Source organism: Kalmanozyma brasiliensis (genome assembly GCF_000497045.1).
Source record: "Kalmanozyma brasiliensis GHG001 unplaced genomic scaffold PSEUBRA_SCAF25, whole genome shotgun sequence".
NCBI lineage: Eukaryota > Fungi > Basidiomycota > Ustilaginomycetes > Ustilaginales > Kalmanozyma > Kalmanozyma brasiliensis.
In genome coordinates, this window is record NW_015961965.1 from 85,298 (window position 1) to 110,593 (window position 25,296).

The 25,296-nt window shown below is 58.3% G+C and overlaps 11 protein-coding genes across 11 annotated transcripts in view; 7 read left to right on the top strand and 4 right to left on the bottom strand.

Annotated features, from left to right (window-relative positions):
• PSEUBRA_003757 (Target SNARE coiled-coil domain protein) overlaps window positions 1-578 on the top strand; it is a gene marked incomplete at both ends in the record, with an annotated part of 1,241 nt that extends 663 nt beyond the window's left edge. The window contains 2 exons of the mRNA XM_059465155.1: window positions 1-94; window positions 211-578. The exon at window positions 1-94 is cut by the window's left edge and continues 663 nt beyond it. Coding sequence (XP_059320584.1) covers window positions 1-94; window positions 211-578 — 462 coding nt within the window. The remainder of the gene's footprint in view (window positions 95-210) is intronic.
• A 78-nt stretch (window positions 579-656) lies between these two features.
• Window positions 657-3,542, bottom strand: PSEUBRA_003758 (MIR motif; the record flags this gene model as incomplete). The annotated part of the gene is made up of 1 exon (XM_016436821.1): window positions 657-3,542. One exon carries the CDS (start codon window positions 3,540-3,542, stop codon window positions 657-659), a length of 2,886 nt encoding a protein of 961 aa, XP_016291763.1.
• A 1,313-nt stretch (window positions 3,543-4,855) lies between these two features.
• On the top strand, window positions 4,856-6,649 carry PSEUBRA_003759 (AB-hydrolase lipase; the record flags this gene model as incomplete). Its single annotated transcript, XM_016436836.1, has 1 exon — window positions 4,856-6,649. One exon carries the CDS (start codon window positions 4,856-4,858, stop codon window positions 6,647-6,649), a length of 1,794 nt encoding a protein of 597 aa, XP_016291764.1.
• Window positions 6,650-6,786: 137 nt separating this feature from the next.
• PSEUBRA_003760 (DnaJ) lies at window positions 6,787-8,817 on the bottom strand (the record flags this gene model as incomplete). Its single annotated transcript, XM_016436851.1, has 1 exon — window positions 6,787-8,817. The coding sequence occupies one exon, from the start codon at window positions 8,815-8,817 to the stop codon at window positions 6,787-6,789; it is 2,031 nt and encodes a 676-aa protein (XP_016291765.1).
• A 568-nt stretch (window positions 8,818-9,385) lies between these two features.
• On the top strand, window positions 9,386-12,586 carry PSEUBRA_003761 (PITH domain protein; the record flags this gene model as incomplete). Its single annotated transcript, XM_059465156.1, has 1 exon — window positions 9,386-12,586. One exon carries the CDS (start codon window positions 9,386-9,388, stop codon window positions 12,584-12,586), a length of 3,201 nt encoding a protein of 1,066 aa, XP_059320585.1.
• Window positions 12,587-13,030: 444 nt separating this feature from the next.
• On the top strand, window positions 13,031-15,211 carry PSEUBRA_003762 (uncharacterized protein; the record flags this gene model as incomplete). The annotated part of the gene is made up of 1 exon (XM_059465157.1): window positions 13,031-15,211. The coding sequence occupies one exon, from the start codon at window positions 13,031-13,033 to the stop codon at window positions 15,209-15,211; it is 2,181 nt and encodes a 726-aa protein (XP_059321437.1).
• A 739-nt stretch (window positions 15,212-15,950) lies between these two features.
• Window positions 15,951-16,769, top strand: PSEUBRA_003763 (Mitochondrial glycoprotein; the record flags this gene model as incomplete). Its single annotated transcript, XM_016436848.1, has 1 exon — window positions 15,951-16,769. The coding sequence occupies one exon, from the start codon at window positions 15,951-15,953 to the stop codon at window positions 16,767-16,769; it is 819 nt and encodes a 272-aa protein (XP_016291767.1).
• Window positions 16,770-17,129: 360 nt separating this feature from the next.
• On the top strand, window positions 17,130-18,782 carry PSEUBRA_003764 (RNA recognition motif domain protein; the record flags this gene model as incomplete). The annotated part of the gene is made up of 1 exon (XM_016436846.1): window positions 17,130-18,782. The coding sequence occupies one exon, from the start codon at window positions 17,130-17,132 to the stop codon at window positions 18,780-18,782; it is 1,653 nt and encodes a 550-aa protein (XP_016291768.1).
• A 154-nt stretch (window positions 18,783-18,936) lies between these two features.
• Window positions 18,937-21,427, bottom strand: PSEUBRA_003765 (Aminoacyl-tRNA synthetase, class II (G/ H/ P/ S), conserved domain protein; the record flags this gene model as incomplete). The annotated part of the gene is made up of 2 exons (XM_016436855.1): window positions 18,937-20,967; window positions 21,422-21,427. The coding sequence occupies 2 exons, from the start codon at window positions 21,425-21,427 to the stop codon at window positions 18,937-18,939; spliced, it is 2,037 nt and encodes a 678-aa protein (XP_016291769.1).
• A 745-nt stretch (window positions 21,428-22,172) lies between these two features.
• Window positions 22,173-23,561, top strand: PSEUBRA_003766 (Acyl-CoA dehydrogenase/oxidase C-terminal; the record flags this gene model as incomplete). Its single annotated transcript, XM_016436838.1, has 1 exon — window positions 22,173-23,561. One exon carries the CDS (start codon window positions 22,173-22,175, stop codon window positions 23,559-23,561), a length of 1,389 nt encoding a protein of 462 aa, XP_016291770.1.
• A 408-nt stretch (window positions 23,562-23,969) lies between these two features.
• Window positions 23,970-25,080, bottom strand: PSEUBRA_003767 (Short-chain dehydrogenase/reductase SDR; the record flags this gene model as incomplete). The annotated part of the gene is made up of 3 exons (XM_016436859.2): window positions 23,970-24,168; window positions 24,330-24,441; window positions 24,540-25,080. The coding sequence occupies 3 exons, from the start codon at window positions 25,078-25,080 to the stop codon at window positions 23,970-23,972; spliced, it is 852 nt and encodes a 283-aa protein (XP_016291771.2).
• Between the last annotated feature and the right edge of the window lie 216 nt (window positions 25,081-25,296).

A 25,296-nucleotide genomic window follows, 5' to 3' on the forward strand; every position in this document is an offset into this window, starting at 1 on the left:
GGATGGAGGTTCGAGACCGGGATATTCGGGCTGCCCGAGGACTCGCTCCACCCTCGTCCAAGGGCAAAGAACCAGAAACACCATCAACGGGGGCGTTTAAGGATAGCGAACTAGCAGTGCGGGAAGACATGGAGCTCTCCCAGGCCTCCCTCCTCCCCTCTTCCCAGCAAAGCGACCTCCTCCTTTTGGAAGAATCCACCACCCATGCAGACCAAGACATCCTCCAACGCTCCAAGGAGATTGACGAGATCGCCAAAAGCATCCAGGAACTCGCGACGCTCTTTACGGACCTCCAAACGCTCGTCATCGACCAAGGGACGTTGCTCGATCGCATCGATTACAACGTCGAGCTCATGAGCCGCGAAATCAAGGGCGCGGTGCAGGAGCTCGAGACTGCCACACGCTACCAACGACGCAGTGGCAGACGGCAGTGCATCTTGTTCTTGGTGTTACTGTGTTTGTTGTTGGTGACGATCATTGTTGTCAAGCCGTTCTGGCGCGTGTTTGCTGGTTCGGGGTCGAATGGCGATCAACGTGCTGCAAACCCACCACCACCACCGTCGACAGCAAGCAGATAGCAATTCAATCCCATTCTATCACAGTGAAAGACCGAAAACCAAAAGCAATTGATTCCTCACGTCTGACAAAGCACCCCCTCACTCGTCCTCATCATCGTGCAAATGCCCCTCGTCCCTATCGTCCTCGACCACCTCGGCCGCTTCATGCGCCTCCTCATCCGCATGCTTGTCCCACTTGGCCGCCTGCGTCGGCTCGGTCTGCGTCTTGTCGCTCGTCTCCGCGACCTTGACCACCTCGCCCGTGCCCTCCAACATGACCTGTTCCACCTGCTGCTGATTCAATCCCGCCGGATCGGCGGCCTTCCCTGCTGCCACCGGATCCTCCTTGTGCCCCAGTCCCACCTTGTCCTTGACATACTCCATCTCGTGTACCAGTCCGTCCTTGAGATGCTGATACGCGTCAGCGGCGGAACTCTGCATTGCCCTCAGTGGGACCTGTTCGAACGCGTGTCTTCCCGGTTCTGCCCCCACTCCCTCTGTCTTATTCCTCTCCAGACTGACCGGTAGCTTCTCCGCCCATTCGACCGTCTGTACGCTCGGCGGCCAGTCTTTGTACCTCGCCAGATCACGGGAGAAATCGGCACAGTTGAAATCCCACCCCTTCCTCCAACGAGCTTTCTCGCAGCCTTGCAACGTCCAATCGCCTCCATAGGTTAGCGGGGTATATCGCAAGAATCCGCCAAAGACCACCACCGTGACCACCACCCCTGCCACCAGCCGGAATCGAGGGCGCATCGCCCCCGTAGCAAAATCGAACATCACCGCCGCCACCAGGATGGAGAAGTACAACGCGGGGAGGTAGTGGTGCAAAAACAGCTGGCGATGCATCAGGAAGAACGGCAGATAGTGGAACGCCCAACCCAGAGCAAGGAATCCACAGGTCTGATCGTAGAATCGCACCCTGCTATCTTTGAGATCACCATACCCGCGCTGAGCACGGAGCATGGCGAATCCACGCGCAGCGAGGTAGCCAAGAACCGAAAGGAACGACCCCCACCAGACGAACGGGTTGCCAATGAGGTAAATCTGACGGTGATCCTTGGTCCAAAAGTTGATCCCCCGCTTAAGCAGGGGCCAGGTTTGAGGACGGGAATCGTAAGCGTGACGATCGGTGAGTCCAGCATTGGTCTCCCACATGACGCGTTGGAGTTCCCAGAACCGGTCGAGAAACGACGGGCGACGGTAGTTGACCATGTCCGGCTTTGGATCCGCCGCCGGCGACAGCAGGGGGTGGCTGTTCGTCTCGACGTACCAAAGCGAGTTGGGCATGGTGGGATTCTTATTGCACGTCACCTCCTGTTGACCGAATCCCCAGTCGGGCAGAGTGACCTTGTGCGAGAAGAGATAGCAGCCCGTCAAGGTGTGTCGCAGCCGAAAACGGGTACGGAGCGAACGCACGCGCGTGGACGCGAAATGGTCGTGCTTTTCAGCAGCAACGATCTCGACGTGGAAGTTGTCATTCGCATCACCGCCGAAGCTCTCAAAGCCGTAGGCGGTGACCTCGTTCTGGTAGTCGCTCTCAGTGACGGGCGGACGGTTGGTATCGTGACTGTGCAGACGCTTGTCTGTGTTCTTGTGGATGAGACGGATCTCCATGCCGTGGGTGATGTATCGGATGGGCTCCTGGTGCCAGCGTGAAATCTCGTCTTCGGGTCGCATGGGATGGCCCTTGTCGTCGAGCTTGGGTGCTGGATCTTCGGGACCGGGCGCTTTGACGAGGATCCAGTAGTTGTTGTCGTCTGAGTGCGGATAGAGGGTAATCTGCTGCTGCTGGCTTCCGGCGGGGTAGGTGGCGACATGCGAGTGAAGGTAGCCACCCTGGGTGTTGAGATGTTTGATGCTGACAGTGGAACCAAGAGCGACATCGGCGTAGGTGTCGGCCATGCCGTGCCCGTGGAGCGTGTGCTGGAAAGCGCTGCTCATGAACGGATCGCCTTCGCCGCTGCGGTGGAGCAGAGCGAGGTGGATGGCGAAGGTGAAGAGGTAGACGAGGATGGGGAAGCCGATGAGGCAGATGGCGCGGGCGCAGAAATGACGCGCTACGGTGCGCACAGGCTGACGAACGTCTCCAAGATGCTCCCAAAGCTGTGCGATGACCGAAATGCCGATGGTGGCAATGGTGAAGAGACCGACCCATTTGGAGCTGGCGACGGCGCCGAGGCTGAGCCCGGTGAGGGAAAGCAGCGCCCACCATCGGATTGAGAAAGGAGCGCGCTTTTCCTCGTTGCAAAAGGCCACCCAGAAGTAGACGGTGAGGGCGGTGAAGAAGACGAGGATCGAGTCGAGCAGGATGAGACGGCTCTGTGTGATAAGCGCGTTGTCAAAGAGAACAAAGATGGCACCGAGTGTTGCGGTCGAAGCTCGTAGAGACAAGCCGCGGAGGGTGAGGTACGCAAGAGGGACAGTAGCGACGCCGAGCAGAGCATTGAGACCGCGCATCATGACATACGGCACGGGCGTGTCATCGCCGTGAAGGTACTCGCGACCGATGTCCTTAAAGTCAAAATCGCCGTCGAAGCCACCAAGCCAAGCGGCAAGCGTGATGAGAAGCTTTGCGAGTGGCGGGTGAACATCCATGAAGAAGCGACCTTTGATGTATTTGGAGGCAAAGCCGCCGAAGTGTACTTCGTCGAACACCACGCTGGATGGTTGGCTGAGCTTGCGCATGCGGATGAGGAAAGCGACGAGAACGAGTGCTGCAATGACGCGGTGTTCCTTCTTGGAGATGGTGTTGGTTGCAGCAGCTGATGCACCAGGCTGAGCACCAATGCCGAGACCAAGACCGGTGCTATGTGATGCTGCAGCTGATTGTGAGTAGAGCTTGCCCGTCTTGCCTCGGATGGCATCGCTGGCGTCAAGCTGAGCACCACTGCTGTAGAGCGATGGCTTTTCGGAGGGATAGGCAGCAGCATCTTGATGTTGCCTTGAGCGCATGCTCGCGGCTGTATGCCCGAGTGAAGCCATGTTGAGCTGCGCTGGTGTGGATGACTTGAGCCCGCCAGCGAGCTTGACGATTTGACTAGCAGAGGCTCAGCGCAGAGTAACGAGCGAGGTGCTCTCAGAGCGCGATGATCGGACGTACCGGGTTGCGTGTCGGTGACGCCGGTTGAATCGATGCTGGATGTGTCAGCGCTCCGATCACTGAATTGAGCAGCTGTACGAATGCCTTGACGGTGGGTTGCGATGATGTTGCAGAAGCAAAGCCAGACCGAAGCGCTTGGCTTGCTACGAGTTGGCGCGTGCGGTGTTGGAGTCGAGCGTCTGAGAAGAACACTTTTTCTGGAATCATATCGCGGTTCGAGCGCGCTTGCTTTGCAGAAACCGGCACTGCCTTGCTGCTTCTCGGTCTGTCCCGTGCCACGCAGAAGCACAAACCGCGTGCTTCGGCGTTTTGAGCTTTTGCCAGCTTGGCATTTTTGTCAGTGTGTTACATCGGCCCTAATGTCGCCTAGGTGAGAGCAAAATAAGAAGAGGCCAACAACCGAATCTCGATGCGTCTTGCATCGACCTTGAAGCAAGGTCTTGCCCCCATTGCGGCTCGTATGATGTCAAATGACGGTTGCTGAGCAAGACATGAACATGATCCCGACGAAGCAGCGTGAGAAAGTATGATGAGCTTCCGTTCGGACGTCGCCGACACCCGCACGAGCTTACGTCTTTTGACAAGCTCTGACGCCAGTGGCTTTCCCACGGTTCGTGGTCAACGCAGAAGGAGCCGGTCGCTTCCTCGCAGAACTGTACTGGCGACCAAGACGAGAGCCGACAGCCAAGGCTGGAGCGAGCGTCGTGTGCTTGGATGATACCAAAGAGGCGTCGAGAACAATGTCATCAGCTGGCGATCCTTTGGCTGCGCCCACTCGGCTATCTTTTTCTCGACTTGACATCCTCACTGAATTTCTCGCCGATGTCGCCGTCTGCTGTTGCTTTTGTTTTGATGAATGATGCGCTCTCCGCTTTCTCATTCGTTCTCCCCTGAGGAGCAGCAAACGCGGTTTGCAAACGGATCGGCGTTGAGCATGTGAAATATGCGCACGGCTGCAACCCCTCTCTTTCAAAGCAAAGAGGACCCTCGCTCGGCATCTTTGACATGACCTGATTCCGCGCAGCGCATTCATTTCCATTGTCTGCACGCAACCGTCTTCTCCACCCACCATCATCTCGTCGGACCCCGCATCGACTTGTCAAGCGCTTGTCGGCAAGCGCGTCCACCTTCATTGACACGTTCGTTTGTCTCATCTCGTCCTCATCCCTAGAAGCAAGGCCACGACCATCACATCATGCCCAACAATTCCCGCACTTTGCGGGCCGAGGCATCGTCCTCCTCCCTCTCCTCCTCTGCTGGCAACGGCACCAGCTCTTCCAAATCCCCGCGCAGTCAAGGTCTTCTCATCGACGGCAACCTCATCAGCCACGACACCGCTGCTAGCAGTGCGCTCTCCGACTTCATCCGTTCCTCCGCCAACGAGCCCATCAGTCGGCCTTCCTCGGCGGCCAGCATGCGCATCCGCATCGACAAGCCCTCCAGCGAGACCATCTCCGGACGCGCGCTCTACACACACGTCCCCACGGGCTTCGAAGAGGATCCTCTCCTTCACCCTGCCGAGTCGGACGACGGTCGATCGCATCGCAACGGCAAACCTCCTCATGCGCAACGCCGGTCGACGCAGGATAGCATCACCACCACCTTTGCCCGTCGCGGCGGCGCCCCTCCGTACTCGAGACCCACGTTGTATTCGAGAGGACGCCTGTTTGTGACGCAGATGACGGCGAATGTGCTTTCGTCGTTCTTTCTGTTGTTGGTGGTCATGTGGGCGCTGGCGGTGCGGTTACTGGCTGCGCTGCCCAAGTTCTTTGCGCCCAGCATCAAGGAGCAGAAGGAATGGGACGATCCGCAACGGTGGAACAAGGAGAAGCTCGTCAAGGACGTCCGCTACTATGCGGCCAGCTGCGGGTTCGAAATTGTCAACGAAACCGTCGAAACCCAAGACGGCTACTACCTTCGCATGAACCGCATCATCGACCCGCAAACCACGCATAAAACGCACTCTGATGGACGAAAAGGCTTCCCCGTGCTCATCATGCACGGTCTCTTCCAGTCGTCCGGCTCCTTCGTCACGTCCGAAGAGCGATCCCTAGCCTTCTGGCTAGCGCGGCAGGGAGGCTACCAGGTCTTCTTGGGCAACAACCGCGGCGTGTTCGATATGGGCCATCGAACGTACTCACGATCCGATCCGCGCTTTTGGGACTACAACATCCGCGAGCTTGCCATCTACGATCTTCCCGCCATGATCGACTACATCCGCAAAGACACGGGTTACGATCGTATCGCCTACATCGGTCACTCGCAGGGGAACGGGACCATGTTCATCTCCCTCTCCAAAGGAATGGTTCCGGAGCTCGGTCAGAAGTTGACCTACTTTGGAGCGCTCGCACCTGCCGTCTACGCCGGACCTCTGACCTCATGTTTCCCATTCACCACGCTGGGTCAGTTGGAATGGTCCAAGTGGAAACGCTTCTTTGGCGTGCTAGATTTCATCCCTCTCATGAAGATCTCTTACGATTATACACCCGCGTATCCCTACGCGTTGTTGGGATATCAGATGTTCGCCTTCCTCTTCGCATGGACCGACGCCAACTGGCTCCTCCGTCGCAAAGCCAAGATGTTCCGCTTCACCCCGCAACCCGTTTCCTCGGCCTCGATCTACTGGTGGGCTGGCAAGGATGGGTTTGCTTCCCGAGGCTGCGTGCTCGATCCAACGCTCGACAAGTGGTGGGACGAAAACTTCCCCCCGCTGTCCATCTTCAGTGGTGGCATGGACTTTTTGGTCTTGACCGATCCACTGATCGAGAGACTCGAGGAGAGGGAGAAGGACGTCAAGCTGCTAAGATTCAAGAGGCAGGACGAGGCGGAGCACTGCGATCACTTTTGGGCCGCCGATGCGGTCGAATGGTGCTTCACGGACATTCTGGAGGATATCGAGGGGACTAGGGAGCGATATCCGGAAGAGTTGGAGGCCGAAAAGCAGGGAAAGAAGGGCGAGAGCAACGGTGGAGCTTTGGTCGACGTCTAACTCTCAGAGCTGCAACACGATGACATACCCGATCAATACCATCTCATCAGCTCACAGGCCTCACCACGCTGCCCACTGTCTGAACAAACGACACTGAATGGTTCTGCATTTCATCTTCTCCGAACGCATCGTTGCATCTAATCGCTGTCGCTATCACTATCGCTATCATCGCTGTCCGCATCATCCACCTCTTCCTCGGTACCACTCTCCTCATCATCCTCCTCCGCCCTAGCAGGCTTCACCTTCTGTCCCTTCATCAGCGCCATCTGTCCCGCCAAACTATCCTCCTCCGGCTCACTAATCTCATCCTCCCCTTCATCCTCCAGCACGCTCGCATCCTCCACCTTCAACTTGACCATCCTGCTCGCGTCCGATCCGAGGAAGCTATCCGACTTGAGAATCGCCTGGAACGTATACAGTCCTGCCTGGGGTGGGGCTTGGAACTGGACCGAGTAGGTCCGCACCTTGTCTGTGCCGATATCCGACACTTTGGTCGGTTGCACAATCACCCTGTCCAACTTCTGATCGCCGATCATGACCCACCAGGACGGCTTGCGTTCGTCCCAGAAGTAAGGCGCGCGGGCAAAGCCGATGGTCTGTTTGCCCTCCTCCTTCTCGGTCGTGCTCGTGTCTTTGGCGTCATCTTCGTCCGGTCGAACCGAGGACTCTTCGTCCATGCGTCGAGCGTCCAGACGTCGACCATCGCGCAGCAGACTGCCATCCTTCTTCGGCGGCAACAGTCGGAGCTTGACGATGAACTGAACAATTGCTCCCGTCGTCACCAGCCTCTCGCCGGAAACCTTGAAGAAGGCATCGACGAGCTCCAGTCGCGGCCAGGTGCTCGTGACGCTCACCATCTGGTCATACTCCTTGGCGCCCACACCCGCACCCGTCAGCACGCTCTTGCGCTCCGCATCCGGGATCTTCCAGAACCCCTGCACCCCGAGCTTGGCCAAACTGTTCGAGGCCTGCAGCTTCTTGATCAGGTCCGGCGTCATCCCGGGCAGCTGCAACAATTCGGCGGCGGCCAAATCCTGCAACGGAACAGCTTGGACCATGCACTGGGTGAATTGCATCAGTAGCAGCGTCGTCTCGAGCCAGTTGTGCGCGAGACTGATGGACATCAACCCGCTGATGAGCGGAACGGCCTTGGCGGCGTACTGAAGCTTATCCTGCTCGAGCCGTTTGTTGCCAGTGTCGATGCGCAAAGTATGTGCGTAGAGCATGAGGAGCGCCTTGCGGATCGACGCGTTCTTGAACGACGTGATGAGGTGCCATTCGGGTCCGTACTCGGCGAGCCTCTCCCGGATCTGCGCCTCGAGCTTGGCCAGCGCAGCTTCGTCCTTGTGCTTGGGTCCGAGCTTGTCCAAGCTTGGGTCGTTGAATTCCTCGGAGATGGCGAGGAGGGCAAAGATGCGAGAGGCGTTGGTGTCGTCGCGCAGATGCTGAAAGTAGGTTTGGGCAGTGGTGTTGACGATGCCGTCCTTGGTCTTGGAGCGCGAGCCGTACCACCATCGAGCGACGAGGAAGGGAAGACCGACACCGAGAACGACAGCATACATGCCTAGCACGTATATGTTGTTCTGACCCTCGATGACCCAGCGAGGCAGCGCAATGCCCATCGACATCTCTTGCTTTCCATCGGGGTGACCGTAAAGCTCGAAGTTCTTCCTGATCGTGTCATCGGTGAGCGACTTGTACGCCTTGGTCAGCTCGATGTAGTGACCTTCAGCCTCCTCCTTGGTCTGGTTATCGCCGAGGACGAGCTTGTCTGGGTGGAACTTGACCGAGAGACGCTTGTAGTGCTTCTTGATTTCCTTCTCGGTGGCCGAGGCGGTGATACCAAGAATCTGGAAAGGGTCGTAGACAGCATGCGAAGAGTTGGCGGCGGTGTTGAGGATGGTCTGGAAGAGGTAGGCTACGATGCCCCATCCTGCGAGAACGAAGACAGCCCTGGAGCTGATCTGTGGGTTGAGCAACGATCGCTTCTTGGCGGAACGGATGAGGTCGATCTTCTGTCCGCGTGCATCCCATGAGCCTTTCTTGGACGAGCTGGAGCGGGATGGTGAGAGGACCGAGTATGTGAGAGGCACGAGGACGAGGAGAAGGAAGGTGAGGACGAAGGTCAGGAACTGCCCTCCCTCCTCGTCGTACTTGTATTCGGCCATGGTGACGGCGAGCAGCTAGCAAGCGAGTGCAGCTGAGCTCAAAGCGTTGTGACGATTGACTGCAATGACCGTAAGGCAGCAGTGAGAGCGATCGTCGTCCGTGTGGTGGTAAGAGGGGGAAGGGAGACGAGAGCTGAGCCGTGCGTGAGTGAGAATGCAATTGGCCGAGGCTGGTTCGGTTGGCTGAGACTGAAATCGGTGAGCTGGAAGGCAAGAAAGCACGAGGCACGCGCCCAATTTCTTCCTTTCGTGCTTGTGTGGATTGCATCGCCGATCTGAATCTGGAGGAATGTGAGATCGCCTGCTTCTACGCGCGGCTGGCTGACGCGTCGTGCTTTTTTGGCCTGCAGGTTCAGCTGGAGCTTCTGAATTCGTGCGAGATCAACACCTCCTATCCAAGCTGCCATCACGATTGTCATCCTCCCTTCCATCCGTCTTCCGTCATTCTCATCGCCAGCCATCACACCCGCTTGGACAACGACACCGACACAGCATACAACGACCAACGAGCACACCGACCAACTCGTTAGGCGGATGTGCGCTGCTGCCATCGTTTAGAACCGCTACCATGAGCTGCAACACCTCAAGCAGCGACCAGGACAGTCGCGATCCCGGTTCTTCTTCCACCGGCCTATCAGCTGTAGACGGAGACGCCACCAGCTTGTTCGAGTACATCATCCGCGACAAGGTCTGGGGTGCTAATCTCGACCCACCCGAGTCCGCAAAGAATGTCATCAAGCCATGGCACGAGCGTCTCTCTGCCGACCCCTCCACGCAGTCCAACGTCGACGACCAGCTTGCCATCACCGTTCCTTTCACTTGCCCAGTGAGGCTCAAATCGATCCTCATCAACACCGGTACTGGCGACTTTGCTCCTACACGCTGCCGCGCATTCGTCAATCGCCCGGATGGCGTCGACTTTGACGATGTAGAGCAAGCTACAGCTGATGACCATCCCGCCAACCTTTCGCCTCTCGCCAGCGCTGCTACCCTCGGCAACGTGGGTAGTGGTAAAGCGCAGGCTGACTTCGCGCTGCTTCGAGGTCAGGAAGGGGTCGTCGAATACCCGGTCAGCGTCGCACGCTTCTCCCACACCAACAGCATCACCATCGTCCTGTCACATTCCAACGCTACCACCCTCTCGAAATTCTTCTATCTCGGCTTCAGAGGTACAGCGCTCGTACTGAAGAGCGAACCCGGCGAGAGGCTCAACATCGGTGCCGCCAACTCCGCGGATCGTCCCGTCGATGGCTTGAAAGAGAAGCGTGGCGCCAGCCAGGGTCTCGCAGGTGGAAGCGGCAGAAGAAATTCTTCTCCCCGATACGTTGTTGGCGACCAGCAAGTCGCGCAACGGATCGCTCAGATTGCAGAGGATGCCAACACAACACCGCGACGCTCGCCAAGGAGAAGCAGAGTTTCGACGCCAGGCGGCACAGCTCCCGACACTGAGTCACCAACAACAACACCGACACGCAAACGCAAGGCAAGAGCGTCACAGGCTGGCGAAGGCGATGACGATACCGAAACAACACCTCGGCCTAGCCGCAGTCCAGCAAAGACGCGAGCACCAAACACAGCTCCGGCTGTTCGCAACCGGCCTTCCATGGCTGGCGCGTCACCATCAGCAGCAGCGTCTTCATTACGCGGCAGGGATGCATCTCAAGCGCAGACGGCCAGCTCAAGCGATCCGACTCGTCGCAGGTCTCTCTCGCAGCCTCCACCAAATGATGTGCTGCTTCGCCAGTTGCAGTCCAGCTCTATGACGCCGTCCGCCAAGTACGCGGCAGCTCAAAAGCAAGCACGAACGCCCTCACAGACTGCGGCCCTCACGACCACGCCTGGACGACGTGCTCTCGGCACACCAAGACGCACTGTCCCTAGCTCCGCTTCAGCTGCAACCAACCCATTCACTGGTGCGGCGTCCTCATCTCAGCAAGGCATGCAGACGCCCGCCACGGACAAGCGACGCAAACGCAACGATGCGCTCTTGGCCAGCGCACAACGCACCCGCGAACGGCGATCTGCATCTCGCAAGAGTCTGCTGTGGGGTGGTGTCGGCGGATGGGCTGGTGGACGCGAAGAATCGCCCATGGACCTTTTGCGACGTCTTGCTCGCGCGCCTGACTTCGTTGCGCCACCGACCCCTTCAGAAGACTCGATCGCCATGCCTCCTCCTGGTGTCCGTCCTGGCCGAACCAGCACCGCTAGCACGGCAGACGCCTCCAGCTCTCGGACACGAGCCCGAGACAGCGCTGCCAGTAGCTCTCATCGCTCCAACGTGCTCATGCCAGGTGTCTCTGTTCCTGGTGACCTTACTCGCGACAGCAACGTCAGCGAGTCGCTCGACGTCGACGAATCGCTCATGAGCCCAGATGACCGATCTCGCTCACGCCTCTCAGACATGGGCATCCCACGACGAGCGTCGGGTGTTGGACTGGTCCGCGGCGGCATCTTCGCTGGCATGGCGGATCGACCCAAGACATCGCGCATCTCGACCGGCTCACGTGTCTCGTTCGCCGAGCAACCTTCGCCCGCGTCGATGCGCTTCGACGACATGTCCAGCCGAAGGGAAGACGAGCTAGAGCACAGTCTCCAGCAGCGTGGTGGAGCGGAAAGCTTCATCTCTGCATCCGGTATCGATGCTGCTACGGCTCGAGCCATTCGAAGGCTCGACGACCTGACTCGACAGAGCTTCTTCAGCGAAGACGGACAGCTGCAGTACGACGATGAGGACGACGAAGACGAGGAGGAGGACGCAGCGATTCTGGAGGCAAGGAGGAGAAAAAGTATGGGCAGGTCGATGTCAGAACCGCTCGAGGGCGAAGCCGATGGCTCGATCTTGTTCCTTGGCGGAGACGACGACATGTCACAGATCCACGGCGACGAAGAGGACCAGGTGTCCGACAGTCTTGCCGTCGATGCTGCCGACGATGACTCTGACGGTCTTGCTCGACGACTCGCTGCCGACGACTCCGCCTCGCGCGATCTCAGCATCCAACGCGACACCTCGATCACCGGCGGCGAAGGCGACGACAGCCGCATCTCGCGCGTCTCCTTCGCCGAACAAGAAGACGTCTCGTTCCAAGTGGACGACGCCTACTCTTCGGACGACGGTGCGGTCGAATACGGTCTATCCGTACCCGATCTCGAGGAGGACGACGATTCGGATGCCGAAAACCGCGATGCGCGTCTGGACCTTCTCGACCCGAAAGACATCAATGCGCTCCTCAAACGGCGTATCGTCAAGAAGCGCAAATTGCGTGTCTCCCCGCACACCGGTGAATCCGTTCCTCCTCTCCCCGCGTCCGTCATGCGAGACATCTTCTCGTCCTTCCTTACCCCCTCTTCCTCGGGCACCTCCTCCTCGCTCCTCTCCTCGTCCGGCAGTTCAACGAAGAAAGCCAAGCTGGACAGCACCGTGTTGGACGAGCTCGATTCGGCGTGTCACGACTTTTTCGCCGACTTTGCGGCCAACCTGTTGACGCAGGCCAAGACGCGTTCGTCGCGGCGGGCGGCGGAGGGGGTTAACATTACGGAGCAGGACGTGGTGGCGGTACTCAAGCGGCAGGGGCGCGTGACGCAGAGGCACGACGCCAGCAGTTTGGCCCACAAGTTGCTGCCAAGGGAGTTGACGGACCAGATGGAGTTGAGTCGGTGGGCTAAGGCGGGGACCGTGCAGACGACGTTGAGTGGCATGTTTGCGGGAAGGGCACAGCAGGCAGAGCAAGAGGCCAGCAGCTTTGAGACCGAGTCGAGCGAGTCGAGGTGACGAAAGTGTGGGGAATGCCAAGCATTGATACCGGCGTTGATTGTGGGGCATGTGGACATGTGAGTGGGGCTGAGAAAAAGGTCGTCATTGTACTCAGTGGGGCTTTTCGCCGTCGAGCAGTTGTCAGGATACCGGGCCAAGTCATCCGGTGGCGCTTCGCCGTCCTCGCTCGGCGATGAGCCAGCCATTAAACTAGCCCGAGACGAGTAGGCCTTGCAGCGTGGGATTTCCATCGAAAGATAGCAACGGTGATGAAGAGAACTCGTGACGTCCCCACGCTCGATAAGACCTATGTGAACCGTTGTCGTCTCCGTTGGCCGTACCTCCTCCACGTCAGACCCATGCCTCCAAACAAGCATATATACCGACCACTTCTCGCGCTTCGCCTCCATCTTTCTCATCATCGCTCATCGTCCTTTCCCAACGGTGTTGCACCTCTACAGAATGATACTTTACAAGGCCCTTCTGCTCGCTCTAGTGAGCGCCACCTTTGTCGTCGCTTCGCCGCTCGGTCGGCGTTCCGGGACCGTCGTTGCTCGCGACAATAATGGTGCTAGCGACGATCCGAGTGGCAACTATCCGATCGGCAACGATCCTCCCTGCGACCCAGGCTCGCCTTCCTGCGAGAATCCGGACGGACTTTCAAAGAGAAACATCGTCGTCCCTCGACATGCGGTTGAAGGCGAGTTGGACAAGGGCGGTTCGGCTGGCCCGCCTCCCCATGGCAACCCGGATGACCCTCCTGGCCATGGTCACCTGAGTCATGGCGACACGTTCGAGCAGCCCAGAGATGATCCGTTGTGCGAGCTCGATCCAGCATCGTGCGAGGATCCGAGCGCACAGGACCCTTTCGGCAAGTTTGAGAAGCGCTCAGGTCCACCTCCCAATGGCAACCCTTACGATCCCAATCCTCTCTGCGCAACTCACCCGGAGTTGTGCCATCCCAACGCCAGCCAGGACCTGGCAAAGAGGGACCACGAGAGCATTGCTGCGTTCTGCCGAAAACACCCAGCTGCTTGCGACCACGCTCGTCAAGGCCATATAGATCGACGCGACCTCGGCAAACGTGAAGATGCGCCACCCGTCTCGGTCGAGGAACATCGCAAAGGTCACGGAAGCGGGATATGGAGTCCTCGTTGCGCTTACGACCCCGCATATTGCGACGGCGTCGTTGAAGGTCGACTGGAACGACGAGCCTCGCACCCCAGACGTCCAGGTGAAGGCAATCCCAGGACGCCATGGAACGATCCAGCTTGCGCCGAAGACCCGGAGGATTGCGATCCTCCCTACAATGGTCATCGAGAACGTCAGGTGGATATCGAAGCTCGATCTGTCATCGAGGGTCGACTGGAACGACGAGCCTCGCACCCCAGACGTCCAGGTGAAGGCAATCCCAGGACGCCGTGGAACGATCCGGCTTGCGCTGAAGACCCGGAGGATTGCGATCCGCCCTACGGACCGGGTCGGGATCGTCACGTGGATGTCGAAGCTCGATCCGTCGTCGAGAGCCGACTGAACCATGGCGAGCTCGAGGAGAAGCGACAAAGGAAGCCCTTCCCGGAACCTCAACCTCCTCCTGATCCCTGCGAGATTGACCCCGCGCTCTGCGATGCCAAAAAGAAGGATGTTCCGCTCGTTGCCGACGGTCGATTGAATCGACGCGGAGTTGTCGAGGTCAAAAAGCCTGCGGCAGACAAAGAGTGCCCTTGGCCGTACTGCGATCCGAATCCGCCACCCCAACCCCCTCCTCCTACGTGCACACCTTGCCCATACCTCCCGTACTTTTGCCCGCGCGACAAAGGGTGGTGTCCGCCGAGTGGGAAGAGTGGAAGGGATGCCGAGCCTCGTCTGGAACGACGCGAGCTACACGGACGACGAGAGGACGAGCTGCCGCCTTCGGCAGGACACCCTGCGAACGGCAAAGGCTCGGGCGATTATACATTCTGCAGATACTACCCGGAGTATTGTCATCCTCCTGCCGACCTGCACGAATCGAAGGTTTCCTCTTACGAACCGACCTACAAAGAGGTCTACCTATGGTGGATCTCTGCCCATCCGGGCTACGATACCCTTCCGTCATACCGAGAGATGGTGAAGGAGTTCAAGGCGGCTCACGGAGGTCACCACAAGCGCTCTAATCTGCAGGAGTACAACGAAGGTCACATCTTGCTCGCCAGCCCCGGGGAGAGAGCGATGAAAGACGCCCATCACTGGCGCACGCTGGACGAGCCGACCTACGAGGAAGTGGGAGAGTGGTGGGAGGCGACGCACCGGAGCTGGAATGGCGACTACAAGAGCCTTCCGCCGTACTCACAGATGTTTGAGGCGTACATCAAGGCTCATGGCAACCATGATGCCGTAGTCGAGAAGCGCTCGTCTCCGCCAGCTTCCAGCGAGGCTGACTTTGAAGGGCTTCCCAGCTCGACCAACAAGGACGACTCCAAGGCAGCGACCGAACGGTACAAGCGCAAGCATTTTGAATGGGATGGAAAGGTCGTTCATGGTGTCGATGAAGGGGACATCAACGAGGAGAACGAGGAGGCACACTTCTCAGGCGATGCCAAGGCGACGATCCCTCACCACAAGCAGAATCCGCGCCCCGAGTGCCCCACCTGCGGGAAGTAGGGTGCTAATGCGGCTGCTGGCGGTGCCAGGTCTCGGCCTCAACTTGCTGGTGATGACATGTCTCAGCTTGAAGCTCCGGATCGTGATGATGTCACGGCCCCGTTCTAGTTCTGATGACAAGCCAAAGCCCAAGGCCCAAGGTATGGTCTGATTCCACATACTGTAGTCCCATTTCGTCGTCTTCTGCCCCGTTCCCCTTATCTCTCTTCCCCAACCCGTCTTCGTCTGTGAGAGTCTCTCGGTCGACGCTTGTCTCTTGCTTTCGAATTCATCCCCTCGTCTACTCTACTTGTCTGCTCTGTGCTGGTTTGTTGGCTTCGAGTGAAGCTGCAGCTTTCAGCATCGAAGGCTACCGTCGACACGCGTTTTCATGGTGGCATTCCGGGTCACTATGATGCGACTATGCCGGCTCTTCGCCTTGACTGCCTGCGTATCTCTATCGTGCGATTATGTGCTCGGTTGAGACAGTGCACTCCTCGTCTGAACTTGACAAAGGGAAGTGATGGTCTCTGAAAGTCAGCGCAAGCCCTTTGTGCTGGTAGCGTGAGAAGCACGTTCTGATGCTGCCTTTTTCTTGCGTTGCGAATTTCTTCTGGCTTCCAAGCGGACAAAGGGTCCTTGGCCGTCCAAAAGTGCGCACTGATCTCCTTTTCCAACAACTTTTTTTCTTCCTCATCCTCCACCTATCCTCATCCTCATCATCCCTCATCACCACTGTCACCTTCCCTGTACACCGACCATGATCGCACGTACTGCTACCCGAACGCTCCTCCGAGCGGCGCCTCGCGCCTTCACGCCCAGCAGCGCCATTGCTGCTCGTACCATCATTCGACCCGCACCCATCTCTTCGGCGATCCGCTCCTTCTCCGCCACCTCGCTCGCCCGGGGTCACGGCGAGTACGACGCCGAGCTCGCAGGCAAGCTCGTCCAGGAACTCTCGTACGAACAGGAGAACTCGAACCTCTTCACCGGCGACTCGCCTACGGCCGAACCCGGGTTCGTGACCGAGTTCAAGCAGTCTGGGATCTGGAAGATCCGCGACACGCCCGGGCTCGACGAGGTTGCTCTCGAGCGTCAGTTCGGAAACGAGCACATCCTGCTTCTCTTCTCCGTCGGCGACATTGACACTTCCGGTGCTCTGCCGGAGGACAACGAGGATGGCACGCCGGGTGAGGTCGATGGTCCTCCGGAACAGCCCGAGAACCCCCCGTTCCCAATCCGCATCTCGGCCACCATCACCAAACCCACCGGCGGCGCGATCATGATGGACGGCTTCGTACAGGATGGAGAGCTCAACATCGACAACATCGGATACTACAAGGATGCGGATCTGGCCACCAGGCTCGACGCCGAGGCGGACTGGAAGAGGAGAGGCGTCTATCTCGGCCCCCAGTTCGATACGCTCGATGAAAGCCTGCAGGGCCAGTGGCACCAATTTTGGGCAGAGAGGGGTATCGATGCTAACATGGCGTTGTTCGTGCCTAATTATGCCGAGTACAAGGAGCAGCGCGAGTACTGTAGCTGGTTGGGACACATGAAGGAGTTTGTCGAGGCTTGAAGGGGCGTAGCATGTCGGTTTTTCATTTTCAATGTCACTACTCTTGATCACTTCTGGCTTCTCTCATCTGCAAGTATGTGGTTCGGATGTCCAGTAAGAGCAGTACGTACGTCTTGCCAAGAGACCTGAAAGCAGCATCGAGCATCATACCAGCCGGTCGAAACGATTGATCCTGCACCATAACCAATTATTTAACAGCCCAAAAAAATCCCGACTCCGATTCCCGAGCCTCTGCCCTCAAGGGGAAAATTTTGGGAAACTTCGCACTTTTTGCCCGCCCAGCGGCTCAGGGTCTTCTCAATTCGACCTGGCACCTTCTCCAATATCGACCATCACCGCACACACTCGAACTTCGTCATTATGTCGGACACGGAGCCCACACCCACCGAAGCGGGCGCCGAGCGCGTGCTCACCAACAAAGAGAAGCGTCAGTTGGCGGTGGCGCAGAAGAAAGCGGCCAAGGAGGCTGCTGCGGCACGCAAGGCTGGCGGTTCTGCCGACATTGCTGCTGGAACCAAGCGCAAGGCTGACGACGACACTCCCCTCACCACCACCGATGCCGCCGCTGACGGTGAAGCCGAAGAGGAAGTGGAAGCCATCTCGCACAAAGAACAACGTCGACGGAAGAAATTGGCCAAGCTCGATCCTTCCACCTCCTCCTCGGATCCTAGCCCGAACAACCTCGTCCACCCAGACCGAGCAGCCCCCCTCCCTCGCAGTCAGTACAGCGTGTGGGTGGGCAACCTCTCCTTCTTCACCGCGCCCGCCAAGCTCATCGACTGGTTCGCCCAACGCGGCGTTGATGGGATTTCGCGCGTCAACATGCCCAAAGGTGCGCGGCGGGCCGAGATGAACAAAGGGTTTTGTTACGTCGATCTGCCCAGCAAGGATGCTCTCGTAGCAGCGGTGAATCTGTCTGAGCAACCGTTGGATGGGCGGAAGCTGTTGATCAAGGATGGGGGTGATTTTGCGGGGAGACCGGAGATCAATGGAATTGCGCTCGGTGTTGCACGATCCCTTCCGAGCGCTACGACCAACTTGCATGCGAACAAAGACGACGAGGAGGGAGATGAAGAGGAGAAGGGAGAGGAGAAGGGAGAAGGGGAGAGAAAGGGCAAGACGGGTCTCACCAAGACCGCTCAGAAGATTCTGAGGGCGCAGAAGAACGCGCCTAGCATGACGTTGTTCCTAGGCAACCTCAGCTTCAATACCACCGAGCAAGGGGTGAGGGATCTGTTCGACCGGTCGGCGGGTCTGCGCAACCCGGCGCCCAAGAAGAAGATGAAGAAGGATAGGAAAAAGAGCGAGCGGAAACCCAAGGCTTCTTCATCCTCGTCCTCATCTTCGGATTCGGAGAGCGATTCTGATTCGGACAGCGATTCGGACAGCGACTCCAGCAGCTCCTCCTCCTCCTCCGCTACCGAAGACGAAGAGGAGTCCACCCCCACCGACTCCTCCAAACCCGCCACGCCGGCTCTGGGCGAAGTCACCCCTTCCCCCGCTGGCATCCGCAAAGTTCGTCTGGGCACCTTCGAAGACGCCCCCGACAAATGCAAGGGTTTCGGCTTTATCGATTTCCACACGATCGAGCAGGCCACTGCGTCGCTCATCGATGCGCGCAACACCTTCCTGGACGGACGCAAGATTCTGTTGCAGTATGCTTCGGCGGATGCGACGCGAAGGGGTGCTGGCAAGGCTTCGCGCGAGGCACTGGGGAAGAAGGGCAAGAATGAGCTCAGGGTTGGATTTATGAGGAAGGATCAGATGACGAGGCCTAGGAGAGAGAGGGTGGAGGAGGAGAAGGTGGCACCGGTGCCGGGAAGTTTCGATCCTGACGCACCGCTGCCCAAGAAGCATAAGGAGACCAAGGAGGAGCGTATGGCGCGCAGAGCCGAGAAGGGCGAGAGGGGACCGGCAAGGAGGGCAAAACCCGGTGCTGCGCTGGCCAATGCTCAACGCGCCAGCACTGGTATCGTGCAGAGCACTGGAACGAGGGTCACTTTCGACGAGTGAGACGCCATTCGCTCAATTTGACGCTTCTATACACGATGTGGATCGGTGTGTGATGTGTTGCATGGGGAGTCTCTATTGCGTGCGGTGACCCTGAAGTTGCATGGGGAGTCTCTATTGCGTGCGGTGACCGATGCTGAAGTTGAGGAGAGATGAGCTAGGAGGTTGGGGAACCGAACGCGTCGAGCGGCAGCAGCACCGCTTCCCACCCATGTGGTCCGACGTATTGCAACTCGACCTTGGACTGGGCGCTAAAGTGCTTGCCTACGATGATCCTGAACGAGTAGCCGGTGAGGTCGCTATCTGCGAGCTTGCTGCCGAGCGTTGTGGTTCGATCGTCGATGACGAGCTCGGAGGCTTGGTCGGTGGACCACCCTTCGTCCATTCCCAAGGTGGGCTTGGGCGGCGTGTCGGTGTGAGAAGCGGCGACGATGGACTCGAGGACAGTCCGAACGCTGCGATCGCTCCGTCTGGCGTGCGTGATGATGCGATGCCACACATCCTGTGCTGCTTGCACTTTGCCTGCGTCCCGAGGGTCAGCGATGACAATGACCCCGGTGAAAGGTGCCACTTCTGCTGGCCAGACGAAGCCTGATTTCTTCCCCTTTAACTTTCCCTTCCCATCGGTCGCTATCGACTGATCGTTGAATGTGGAATCGAAGTCTCCAATCGCTTTTTGCGCCAGCGCACCCAGAATCCGCGACACGCCGATCCCATAACAGCCCATCTGAAATGGCACCCTTCCATTGGGCAGTCTCTCCACCGCCTCGGTTTCCGCCTTGACCTCGTTCGACGGGATGAACCCTGCTTCGAGCGCCCGACTGTAGCGCTCCCCAAGGTAGAAGGTGTGGCCGATCTCGATGGCTTTGGTCTCCCGGAGCGAGTGCGGTGACTTGCACGAGGGGCAGGTGTCGTCGGCTTGAGCGGTGCGGATGTCTACCAGCGTCAGAGGCGGGGTGACGCCCGACGGCGAGGCGGCAAAGTGGCCGAATTGGGTTGGGAAGAGGTCCATGAGCGGCACTTGCGCGTTCGACGATGTGCCGGGTCGAGAGGTGAACGAGTTGACAGCGGCGATGAGCGCGTCGTTGAGTTCGGATGGGTCAAGGGAGGCGCATTCGAAATCGGCAAGGACCGAGAGCGAGGTGAAGCGCATTAGTGGGCCTTCCGGTCGATCCTTCCAGTCCCAGGTCGATGCTTGATCCAATGAGGAAGAGGAGGAAGAGTCGTAGAGCAACTCGATCTTGTCCTGCGCGGCTGCGTCATTCTTCCCTGCTTTATATGGCTCTGGCTGCTGTGGAGTGGTTGCAGTGTTGAGCTTGGCGATGCGCTTCTCGAGCTTGGTCTCGTTCAAACCTCGATCAAACGGCAGCACGAATGCGTGCATGACCTGATCCTGCACCTTGACATCCTTGCATCCAAACAGTAGCACCCTCACGTCGCTCGCCGCGACGGGCATGTGCGCCGGCTTGGGCATCGAGACTGCCTTTTCGGTGTTGGCGGTGTAGTCGCACTTCGCGCACGATATCAACGTGTCTTCCCCTGCAGCATCTTCCACATGATACTCATGACTCTTGTTGCCGCCTATAGCACCCGTGTCCGCCTCAGCGGCCTTCCACCTGCCATTCTCGCCAAAGACCCGATCAAATATCCTCGCATAGGCCCGTCTTACCTCGTCATACGTGGCTATCGCGTCGCTCGCACTCTTGTCGAACGAGTACAGATCCTTCATCAAAAATTCTTTGGTGCGCAGCAGACCCATCCTCGGTCTCGGTTCGTCTCTGAACTTGGTGGTGATCTGATACAGCCGGAGAGGCAGTTGGCGGTCCGAATCGACCTCGTGGGCGACGAGCTTGGTGATCTCCTCCTCGTGGGTGGGGCCGAGGACGAACTCGGAATCCTTTCGATCGCGAAGCTTGTACAGCTCGCTACCCATGACGGCGTAGCGACCGGTTTGATGCCATAGCTTGGAGGGGAGGAGGTTGGGGAGGGCGAGGCGGGAGGCGGAGATGGACGAGAGCTCTTGGTCGATGATGGTGGTGAGCTTGCGGAGGATGCGGAGTGCGTTGGGAAGGAGAGTGAAGACGCCAGATGAGGAGGAGCGGATATAGCCGCCGCGAAGTAGGAGTTGGAGTGAAGGTAGCGGGTCGTCGATGGCTGCTGTTGATGAGGGGCCCGAAGACGAGGAGATCTGAGATGCTTTTTGCGTGGGAGAAAAGTGTGCCGAGAGTCGAAGTGGTTGCAAGTGGCTTCGCCGTGATGATGCTTGTGTTGACGATGAGCTAGAAGTCGATACTTGTGCCGGCTGAGAGGTGAGGGTCAGTCGACTCGAGCTAGCAAAGCAGCGCCATTGCTGCTGCGCTGAACGGGATGAGCCCGCTATCGATCGACATACAGAGCATGACAGCCTCTGCCGCGACGCCATCGTGCGAATTAGGTGGCAAATGCTTTCGGCAAGTCCCGAAGGCTTGGTACCTGCTCTTCTCGAGCTGACTGGAGCAATCGCGACACCCGACAGCTGTGATAGGGAGTGTGAGAAAGTAGTTTGGCGTGGCCGGTTTCGTGACCGCGCACGAGCATGTCCAGGAGAGCGAGACTTCTTCTTCAGGGTCCAGCTCTCGAGAGGTTGTATTACTAATGCTTACACTCATGGTACGGTTGAATATCCTCGCTCGCGAATGATTTCGGGTCAAAATACACTGACAGGGCGCTGCAGATTCGGATGACCGTTGAAGCCGACTGCCGGACGCAGCTTAGCTGAGATTGCGCTCGCAGGTTGAAAGCGAACCACAGCAGAACCGCGCTATCGTCGCCGCAGCCTGCTTTCGTCACCGCGCGCGCACACCACCAGCCAAGCCTTGTTTCTTCTTACCTCTTTCGCCCGGTCTGATCCGCTCACCGGTAGAACCTCGACGTCGCTGACCACAAAGAAGCAGAAGCTTTCGACTGATCGAGCTTGTTGTGGTTGATAACATGCTGGATGAGAGAGGATTACGGTGCTCATGAACGACTGCTCCAATTGTCAAAAAGACTTGCTGGGACAGCGAATGGCTACGACCGTCAACACCGTTCGCTGCTCCGAAGAAGAGAAGAACAACAGGGACAAGGTCAAGATTAGCAGCTGAGCGAGGGCTTGCAGAAGGAGTGTGTGTTTGCGCGCGCATAGAAACGAAAAGCGGGGTCCAATCCGCCTTGCTCGCTTGTCTGCCTGTCAAGCGCGTTGCTTTTGAAAGAGCCAACGAGAACCGGTCCAGCAGCGCCATTCCAATCCGGTCTATTCGAGCGAAAATCGGCACTCTGCCAACGCACCGCCGCCGTGCTCAACCCAAGTACATATACCTTCGGGGACCCCGCATCTTCCTCTCCCTTACACACCATCCTACCTCTTTCGCAACAATGTCACTCCGATCCTCCTCAAGCCGCATTTTGGCGCGTGCCACGCAGGCTGCCGTCGCCGCTCCTCGCGCGCCCGCCCTCGCCACGGCGCGATGCATGAGCTCCACCTCTTCCTCGCCCGCCTGGGCCGCTGTGGCCACCAAGCCCTCCACCCAGCGTCTCGTCTCGGCCGCCCGTACCTTCTCCACCACCTCCTCCGCTTCGTCCGACTTCGAATCCCCCTTCGGCGTCAACTCGCTCTCCAAGTACACCGAGGAGGAGGAGATGCTGCGCGAAGCCGTCCAGCGTTTCGCCCAGGACGTCGTCGCCCCCCGCGTCGAGGCCATGGACGAAGCCGAAAAGATGGATCCCGAAATCATCAAGGGCTTGTTCGAGCAGGGCCTCATGGGTGTCGAGACTTCGGCTGACCACGGTGGTGCCGGTTGCTCGTTCACCGCAGCCATCATTGTCATCGAGGAACTGGCCAAGGTGGATCCTTCGGTCTCGGTGTTGTGCGATGTGCACAATACGTTGGTCAACACGGTCATCCGCAAGTACGCTAGCAAGACGATTCAGGACAAGTACCTGCCTCAGCTGTCGGAGAAGACACTTGGGTCCTTCTGTCTCTCCGAGCCGGCCAGTGGTTCCGACGCATTCGCCATGAAGACCTCGTGCAAGAAGTCCGCCGATGGCAAGAGCTGGACGTTGAACGGAAGCAAGATGTGGATCACCAACTCGAACGAGGCCGAGTTCTTCATCGTTTTCGCCCAATCCGATCCCAGCAAGGGTTACAAGGGCATCAACGCCTTTGCGGTCGAAAAGGCGATGGGTGTCGAAATCGCTAAGAAGGAGAAGAAGCTCGGTATCCGCGCCTCGTCGACGTGCACGGTCAACTTTGACGACGTCGTTGTCCCCGCTGAGAACCTCGTCGGTGAGGAGGGTAAGGGGTACAAGATCGCCATTGAGATCCTTAACGAGGGTCGCGTGGGCATTGCTGCTCAGATGATCGGTCTTGCCCAGGGTGCCGTTGATAAGGCCATCCGATATGCTGCCGACCGCAAGCAGTTTGGGAAAAAGATCACCTCGTTCCAGGGCATGCAATTCCAGATCTCGCAGATCATGATGGAGATCGAAGCCGCTCGCACCCTCACCTACAACGCGGCGAGGCTGAAGGAGGAAGGTCGCCCTTTCACCAAGGAAGCCGCTATGGCGAAACTCTTTGCTAGTCAGGTCGCCCAGCGGGCCAGCGGTAGCGCCATCGAATGGTGCGGCGGTGTTGGATTCACCAGGGAGACCGGCATCGAGAAGTACTGGAGAGACTCCAAGATCGGCGCCATCTACGAGGGGACTAGCAACATCATGCTCGAGACCATCTTCAAGCTGGTCGAGAGGGAGATGGATCTCAAGTGAACGGTCAGAGCACCAAAATACGATTGTGAATACGAATCATCGATGTCTTCAAAGCTGAGTGGGATGTGTGAATGTGTGACAAGAAGTGGACAAGGGCTTGCGTCAGATGCAGCTTCACACGAATGTGTGTCGATGCCCTGCCGGCTCCCTACATGCAGCCAAGCGGCTCTGCCGCTCGCGCTGTTGCTCACTGGTTCGCATCAAACGAGGCTCTGGCGCGGCTTCGCGCCTCATCATCGCGCTCCCAAAGCTGTTCATCCCACCCTCTCTTGCCTTGGGTTCCGCATCCCACGCAAAGACGCACTGTGTACACGCACTCATCACACACCTCCTTCTCGTTCCAACATGCAAAATCTTCGCATTCCCGATCGACTCCACCACAACGAGACTGTGTGCATTGTGGGGCATTCAAACGCACCTCCCGCCGTCGACAGGCACCTCAATCCCGGTAACAAAGCAGCTCGCCTCATCCGCGAGGAACAGACAGGCGTTGGCGATGTCGCTCCCCTCGCTAAGGCGGCCGATGGGGATCGAGGCGTTGAACTTTTCCAGTTGGCTCGACGACATGCTATCTCCGGCCTCTTTGGAGCCGGCGAACTTGGAGAGCCTATCCGCCGTCGTCGCAGGTGGTGGGTTTGGCAGAGCGTCCGGTGAGTGGATCGAAGCGGGGCCGTGAGCGATAGTGAGAGAGATAGATTGAGCAGCATTGAACGAGGTGTTAGCAAGGCACAAGGTCAACTGGACGAAAAGTTCGGACGTGCAACGTACAAAGGCGTATTGCCGGCGACTGGGCAAACCGTGTTGAATCGGACCTTGTGAGGCGCGTACTCGACGGCGAGCGCCTTGGTGGCCGTCGACACTGCTCCCTTTGACGCGTTATCTGTGATCGTCGAAACCGATGGTCAGCATGTATTCCTTGGATCTTCGTCGAGCCCTTTTTCCATCGAGCATTCCTGGTGCCGTGCGGAGGTTACTTACACCAAACCAGTCCAGGCCGAGGCCGGAGTGCCGCCGTACTACTAACGTTGACCCAACTGGCATCCTTCCCACCTGCCTCCAATACCGCCGGGAGCAGCACTTCGACGCTGAGGAAGATGCTTTTGACATTGATCTCAAACACCCGATCGAATTCGTCCTCGGTGACCTGTAGCGTGGGTTTGTTGCTGTACGTCCAACCGGCGTTGTTGACCACGACGCTTGGAGGTGCACCAAAGACGTTCTTGCACTGGTCCAGGGCTCTCTGCCAGTCGGTGCGCTGGGTGATATCGCTCTTCAGCGCGAATGCGCGGCCGATGGGTGTGGTAGGCGCAGTCGCCGTCGACCCTTCGGATCCGTGTGGATGAGGAGAGGCGATCGTGTACGGATCGTACTCTCCATCCGTCGCTAGCAGGTCCATCACGAGACATTTGGCACCTTCAGAGACAAAGAGCGAGACGATGGATGCTCCAAATCCACGCGTTCCGCCCGTGACGATGCAGATCTTGTTCGCCAACCGCCCGCTGCTGCTTGAAGTTGACATGACGTCCCTGAACTTTGCGCGTGTCAGTTCGTGTGTGAGTTCCTGTTGAGAAGCGTAAAGCGTCGACGGATGGACGAACGGTGGATATGAAGAGGGGGAGGAAGAGCTGAAACAAGGTTGGGGAAGATGAAGCAAGAGGTCCGGGTAAGATTGGTGAAGCCGGTCAAAGGGTTGAAGAGGGGGGACGTGCGGCCCAGGTTTAATCGTTCGGCGTTG